Source organism: Ammodytes marinus, assembly GCF_949987685.1.
Source record: "Ammodytes marinus genome assembly, chromosome: 18".
Taxonomy (NCBI): domain Eukaryota; kingdom Metazoa; phylum Chordata; class Actinopteri; order Uranoscopiformes; family Ammodytidae; genus Ammodytes; species Ammodytes marinus.
In genome coordinates, this window is record NC_137222.1 from 9,560,662 (window position 1) to 9,568,763 (window position 8,102).

Genomic DNA, 8,102 nt, shown 5'->3' on the forward strand with positions numbered 1-8,102 from the left:
AAGTGTAAAGGCAGACTGCAGTGACAGTCATGTGCAGCCATATCTTACCTAATGACCTGATCTAATGATTTACACTTGAGCACTCTGCCACAACCCTCCCTCCTCTCCCCTGCCTCTAATTTCACCCCTGCCACCTCCTTTCCATCATCCCTCTCTCCTTCCCTCCCTCCCTCCTTTCCTCCTCTTACCCAGAATGCAACGCAGCCTGAGCAGGCTCAGCTGAGCTATAAAAAGGCATAGCATGGGGGAGGAGGGCTGCCGTACAGCAGGAACTGTGCAGAGACACACATACGGGGATTCTGGCACAAGCAGCCCCTTGCACTGGGATCTAGAGCCACAGCACGAAAAAGAGAGGTCAGTACAGAGGACAAAGGCTCCGCAGAGGAAAAGGGAAAGCCCGGAAAGGACTTTGTCAGAGGGGAGTGGTGAATGGAGAGATGTCAGAATGAAAGAGTGTGGGCAGCCAGAGTGGGCAGGGCTGTTTGACAGGATGGAGAGTGAGAATAACAGAGAGTGTAATGGTCAGCTGTCATCTGGTGTCTCCAAACACTTTGGTTGGTCACACTGTTTGGAATGGATCAGGCATAGTGCAAAAGGCATGCATCTCCTGTGTGCCCTTCACAGTAATGGCACCCAATGCATGCTTACTAAAAATTCAAATGTACTTCCATCACTGACTTATCATTTCCTTTAGACAATTGCTCTGACATTTCACTGCAGATTGGTTTTTGCCTTTATTGTAAATACATGTTAACACACTATCCTCCACCTACAACCAATAAAGGCCATTGTCATTCAGAACACTAGCCTCCATTCCTCTGCCATGCTTCTATAGCCCCAGTTATGGTCACTAATAGCTGAGCTCTGTTGTATTCTTGTAAGCGGATGCCGCACATTGAAGTGAACCAGTGAAGCTTGCGATTGGTAACCACGCTGGCGTCCACACAGCAGCCACGGCTTACACTAAAATGATCTCGCTCCATCCTTTTCACAAACACCACGGCATATCTCCCACTGCACTGACGTCAAAGGGTCTCCTGTTTCCCCATTAAAGGAACAGTACATCCAATTAATTTGCCTAGAGTGCCTTCTGTAACCAATGGTACGCGGACAGAATGCACTAGCAGTGTGCTTAGGGATTCTGTTTACACCCCAGTTGCTTTGAGAAGCCTGTCAGTGAATGCTCGGTCGCCATGTGCTTTAACAGCTGTAGACTGACAGTCTGAGTCTTTTTTTAGCAGGTTTATACAAGAGTTGTAAGACATGAGGGTGAGAGAAGGCGAGGGGTCCAGTATCTCTATGTTTCAATTCAAGGGTAGAATTACACACAAAAAAACACATGTCCAAATTTCAAAAGTACTCTTCTTAAATTTTTTGCGTTAACAGCACGCTCCGTTATAGTGTACCAGATACTGCATGTAGTTGTGTGAGATTCATGCATTTTAATAACAGTATCACAATGCAGAAAAGCCAATGTCATTTTGGACTGCAGAGTAGTAGTTTTCGCGTTTCAGAATTCAAATTGGTATTGAGTACAATTCCCAAAACCAAAAAACATGTCTGACAAGCCCCACGAAGCAGGAGACCCAAACGAGGGGCACCATAATAGGCCAGAGTGGGATTCCCGAAACAGGATCTGTGCTGACTCAGATGCCAGCCAACCCCATGACATTTACACAGGCCACTGACCACTGATATCACACTGGAAACCTGAGAAGCAGCGCTGCCCATACTGAGGAGTGGTTGCATGTGTGAATGAGTGAACAAGCTGATAGCATCGGCAGCTTTTGTTCCATTTGCTAAACTCTGCGTTCTCTATGTGTGAACTCTAGAAACCTAGAAATGTTGACCATGATTATAGTTTCACTATTTCCCCCTCCTCTGCTGCAGTGTAGAGCTATATACAGTTAAAGACTTCCTCACCTTTCCACAACCTCTACATTCCTTAAAGCTTATTTATCAATCTGGCTCTATAGTGACGGATTTGTTGGGGTAGCAGGCGTGTGCCGACAAGTTGACACATGCAAAACGCCATATTGTCACAAGGTGAAATTCAAAGTATTCTTAAACCTGACCTATTGTCAGTGCTCCTTTCTCATATAAAAAAGGGCAAAGAAAAACATATCTCTTATTTATCTCAACCCTTAATTGTATTATTCTTATCCACAGTTACACACATGTAATAATGTATGCCATTATGATTTTATTTTGTCTGCAGTACTGTATGTTCTCTTGTCTTCAGTGACTGAGCCAAGATACTTAAATCCAAGCTGCGAACTCCCCACCTCACCTCATAAATTTAGCCCTTTGACCTTTTCACAAATCTGGCTTAACGAAATTTACACCAGCAGCTTTCCAGGATATTTGATCACCGTAGTGCGCGCATGCATGAAGTAACGGGGTGACAAGCAAATACAATGGCCAAAAAAGGTGAATGCAGGACTCTATGAAAAGGGGGACACTCTAACACAAATGTAGCATTTGATCCAAATACTGCATATGTACAAGTGGGCATTCTGACTGTGATTGAATACTACAAATCAATCAATTCAATTAATCTTAATTACACGCACAATAAACAACTGGATTTTGTTCATGCCATGGCATCGTCAACTTTGGCCTCCAGAGAACTTTCCTATAGTAAAATCAGGCGCGAATCTAGGTGGTTGTGTGTCGATATGGGGAACACCTGTTGAGCCAAATCTTGAAGTTATTTAAAGTCAGTTCTCTCTGAACACACCCCATGTCCAGCCTAAGATATCTATTTATACATGCCGCCACCAATGACTCCACACGTCCTCCTTCCTATTTTTTTTCTGACTGCAGTCTTTAAGTCAGAAGTCAAGGGAAGAAGACAGTGTAAACGGGAAACCGCGTGGCTTTAGATAATATTCAGTACTGTCATACAGAATGAACAGTCATTTATTTTCCCGCTCAAATGCTAAAGGGACTAGAATAGCTGTGGTCCTATTGTGAACTTGCAACATTAAAATAACTTGCTTCTGCTGTCTATTTTACCGTGAGAGTAAACAGCTTATTATCAAAGATGAAACATGCTGTAAAAGCTATTTGATATTGCTATGCTTTATGTGAGTCGAGTAAAGCCACATTGTAAAGTCTTTACAAAAAAAATTGGAATTTTTATTTTTTCGATATTTGCACTATATACAAATATGCTCCAATATCTCATCCCTAATTTGAATAAGTGAACACAAACATTACCAGCAATATTATAACTGTCACCAGTAAAGCTAGTTTTAATGAATGATTTCAAGAGTTAAGAGTTCCATAGAATTTAGCCGTACAACGTAAAAAATCAAGAATGTTTTAAACACAACAACGCTGATTCTCTGAATAGATACACACAGTTATGTAACACTCAAAGGAAATGACTTTGGGGAAACAACTGTGCGACCTTGATTATGCAGTTTCAACAATATAAATAAAAAGCAAGTAACTGTCTGGACTATCCTTTAGGATTTTAAATCGAAAGCAGTTCAGTTTTAGAGTCCATAATGTTTGCATTTGATAAACTATAAAATGATGAAAACATGATTGACAAAGTTTCACTTTACTGATCTTGCGACAATCACCCCTGCCTTTAAATGAACCAAATAAAAAAGATAAAATGGAGAGAATCAGTTTACCATAGAACATTGGAATCTCTCCATAAAAGTGGAACCTACTCACACTCAATTAGAATGTCTGCCTGGTTCAAAATATCTGCTGCAGTGAACCTAATTAACTTTTTTCTGCGTCCCTTTCTGTGTTTCAGTTGAAGGAAAACCCTCATAAAACGCAACACAATGGCAGGTAAATGATATATCAACTAATGATTTATGATGTGGAAAATGATTCTTTGTATTTTTTAATCATATGGAGGTAAAATAAGACAGAGGCAGACTTGTTGTGTTTTCTTAAACTCTACTGCCCTCTTCTGGTGAATTTGGAGACATACAGTGGAGGTCCTACATTAACCTTATGAGCATACTGTATTTAGATATAGAATTCAATTTTTTATTTTAATAGATTGTTATGATGTGACATTGAAATAAATCAAAAATACACCATTCAATAATCCAATCAGCATTTGATATAGCTGCAAGCATTACTTTACAATATGGTTTAGAAATAATCCAATTAGTATATTTTTTTATTTAAACATGTTGCTCTTTTATTAGATTTTATCATTTAGACTTGTCCCTGTTGTTCCATGTGAGCAGTTATACCTGGCTACATTACATTATTAGGTGACAACAGTTGCCATGGCAACACTGTTTGAGTAATAGCACAAACCTTCAGCAAACAGCCACAGTAAAAAAAAAAAGCCAGTGGGACACTGTGCCCTGCAGCTAAAACAATGGGAAGTATGTGTACTGCTGCTGATCCCACTGCATGCATAAATGATGGTTTGTAACAGAAATCATTGACTTTTTTGTTGTTGTTGTTGTTGTTGTATTTATTGTTTTGTGTGGGTGTGGAACACACTTACATTGGGAATCCTAACCTCTTTTGTCTATACTTATTTCAGACAAAATTAAAGATGCAAAGATCATCTTTGTCGTCGGTGAGTACACTCAGCTAAAAATGGTGTCTAATTTTTGCACCACACAAACCCATTTTGGCACCGAACATCTTTTCGCTCATGACATATGCACGCCTTTTTTGAATGTTCTTAATGCTTTTTGTCTGTCTGTGTGTCAGGTGGGCCTGGCTCTGGAAAGGGCACACAGTGTGAGAAGATAGTGGCAAAGTATGGCTACACCCACCTGTCATCTGGGGACCTGCTCCGTGCTGAGGTGGCCTCTGGCTCCGAGAGGGGCAAGAAGCTCCAGGCCATCATGCAGAAGGGAGAGCTCGTGCCACTGGTAAGAGAGTGGAATGGGAACTGTATAGTTTAATTTCATGATTCTCTGAAAAGTATTGTTTTTATCTTTCGAAATATATAAGCTCTAACAATGCATACTCAGTTACCGGTGTATGAGGTGCACCTATACTGTAGCAAAGGCAGCATACTACTGCAATACATCCTATACCTTAGTGAAGTTTATGATGTTCAGTTTTTGTGGAAATAGTACCAGAGAGGTGTTGATTTAACTTTACAATCATTTTTGGAGACAGTGTGGCTTGTGGTGCTGTCGAACTGTATTGCAATATACCAAGAGTTTTTATTTTATATTTTGAATTTAGTCTGCCCATGTTGATACGGATTGGACACAATAATAGAAGCACCTGCCAGTGTAATAATAAACAGCCAAGTGCCGTACTATTGGGAAGGTTTGATCATTGCGTCTTGTCTTGGGTCTTGTTTCTCAGGACACAGTCTTGGACATGATTAAGGATGCCATGATCGCCAAGGCTGATGTGTCCAAGGGCTACCTGATTGATGGCTACCCCCGTGAGGTGGTGCAGGGCGAGGAGTTTGAGAAGAAGGTAAGAGAGGGCATGAGGTGTCAATTACATCATTCACTCTCACAACAATAGAAAGAATAATTAAATGTAATTTAACTCAAAAAAGTACTTTATATATAGTGTTATTATTTTATAATATCTTACTTGTTTAAGCTACAGTATATGTATACTGATAACACTACATATTACATACCTCATATACAAGTTATGTTCAGTACTTACATTGTGTAAATATTTGAGTATATTGTTCATACTTGTTTACTTATTCTTATATTAATGTTGTTATATTTTTGTTAGATTACACCTTGTTGCATTAAGCACATATTCTTACACTTATTTCTTTCACATGTTTCTATTCTAAATTGGAGTTGGAGAACTGTAACGAACGAAATCCCCCCCCTCCACCCCACCCCCCAGGGATCAATAAAGTATTTCTGAATCTGATTCTGAATAGAAAAAACCTTATACTGTAGTGGCATTCCATCTGTATACTTCAAATATTGATACCACAATCCAGCTGTAGGCACAGTAACTTAGTCTGATGCGAATGACATGAGATATTGTTTCTGGTTCAAAAGATTTACTGAAAAAAGGTCAAAAAATATACAAAGTCACACGTCACACGGTAAAGAAATATTATGCTCCCGTGCCTATGGGCAGCTGTCTTCCCAACTAAAATGGCGCGTGTAATACGTCACAAAAGTAAAGCATATGGCCTAAACATATTAAATATTACAAAATTACTTTAGCTGAAAATACACTTATAAAAAGCATGAACATGAACTATAAATTATTATGAATTATAAAAAACACATTACTTCCACAAATATTATTAAACAATTTCTTATGCTTTGTGCATCTGGCTCTTACACATACTGTAAATGCAAACTCTCTCTCTGATCCTAGATCGGCAAACCCTGCCTGCTGCTGTACGTTGATGCCAAAGCAGAGACCATGGTCAAGAGGCTGGTGAAGCGCGGTGAGACCAGCGGGCGCGCTGACGACAACGAGGAGACCATCAAGAAGCGCCTGGACCTGTACTACAAAGCAACAGAGCCCGTCATCGCTTTCTACGAGGGCCGCGGCATTGTCAGGAAGGTGCGTATGAGTGTGACAGCTACGGTGGGGAGAAAAGTGAAAAACCAAAACGTGAATTGTGTGTACAATCTAACATAGTTTGACATGTTTATTTGGAACATATAAAAGGAAAATAGAAACTGTCATACAGAAAATAATTATATGACATAGAAAGCATAACTAGATACATGAGTGGCTTGAACCAGGCCTGCCCAGACAAATGACTGGGCCCCTGAAAAGGTCCTTTACTCGTACTGAACTTGTATCAATGTGCATGATGCGCTTATTCCTACATAAACACATACCTGTACACAGGGCCGGTTCTAGCCAGTTAGATTAGGGTGGGCTACTGGAAATAATAGTGGGCAGAGACACCGACGAAGCGAGCGTGCACAGAGCGCGAGCGGAAATGTTGTGCTCTTGCAAGATCTCTGCACCTGCTTTTTGGCACATTTACTGTAACATTTACTGTAATGTAAGCTTTTAGACACACCAATGCTGTAAGGGGGGGGGGGGGGGGGGTTCCCATGATAGCACTGCTACCAGAAGCTTTCCTCATCAGTATAACAACCATCTGCTACCTTCGTTTAAAGGCTAAATATGTAATTTTCTGATTTTCTTAGAAAATAATAGATAAAATATACAGAATAATTTCAAAGACACCTCAAAACTTGATGAAATATCACAGTATCTCTGAATTGAAAATACAGTTCTGCTAGCAGAAATACTGATATTAAGGAATTTTCCGGGGGTCTAAAGCCCTTGAAAGTTCCCTTTTTTTCCTTTCTTTTCTGGTACCCTGATTTATGTCCAGGTCCTGGCATCACTGATCTTGCTAGGTTAGCTTGCTCATCATCAATGCATGCAACGGTTTTGAGGGGGAAAAAACGACCCATGATACTTTTAGTTTTTCAATATAAAATATGATATATTTTACCCAAGTAACAATGAATAAAATGTTTTCTTTTATAGAAAGTTCTCTTGCGAATATAGCGTTCATAATAAAAGGTTGGCTAAATTAAGTAATCTGCAAAGCCTGGTGGCTGGGCCCTAGAAAGCTTTCCCACTTTCTACCCCTGGCTTGAACACTTGATGATTGGAATGAACTTACATGTTGGAAAAGGAGTGGGAAGAAGTCCACACTTATTAAATCCCACACCTTCTCCGTAAATCGTTGTTATTAAGCTTCCTTAGTCATAGTTGTTATTAATATTTTAATTGTATTATTATTATTATTATTATTATTATTATTATTATTATTATTATTATTATTATTATTATTATTATTATTATTATTATTATTATTATTATTATTATTATTAATTTATTTATTTTAAACCATCCAAATATATAATTTTCTACAAATACAATGTATGACTTATATGTTTATATCAACTATGTACTATAATTTCCTGCATATTTCTCAAAAAATGTTAAACATTCATAGCGATATACAATATATTATCTCACTAATGATATATTTAAACATTAACACTTACATTCTCGTCATCTTGTTACGCCTCTAGGTCGACTCTGAGCTGCCCGTGGACGAGGTTTTCAGCCAAGTCTCCAAAGCTGTTGATGCACTGAAGTAAAAAACAACATACACTGGA

General features: G+C 39.1%; 1 protein-coding gene across 1 annotated transcript; it reads left to right on the top strand.

Moving 5' to 3' along the window:
- Positions 1-238: 238 nt before the first annotated feature.
- On the top strand, positions 239-8,102 carry ak1 (adenylate kinase 1). The gene is made up of 7 exons (XM_080047298.1): positions 239-354; positions 3,776-3,813; positions 4,532-4,567; positions 4,705-4,868; positions 5,317-5,433; positions 6,319-6,510; positions 8,016-8,102. The coding sequence occupies exons 2-7, from the start codon at positions 3,807-3,809 to the stop codon at positions 8,082-8,084; spliced, it is 585 nt and encodes a 194-aa protein (XP_079903424.1). The 5' UTR covers positions 239-354; positions 3,776-3,806; the 3' UTR covers positions 8,085-8,102.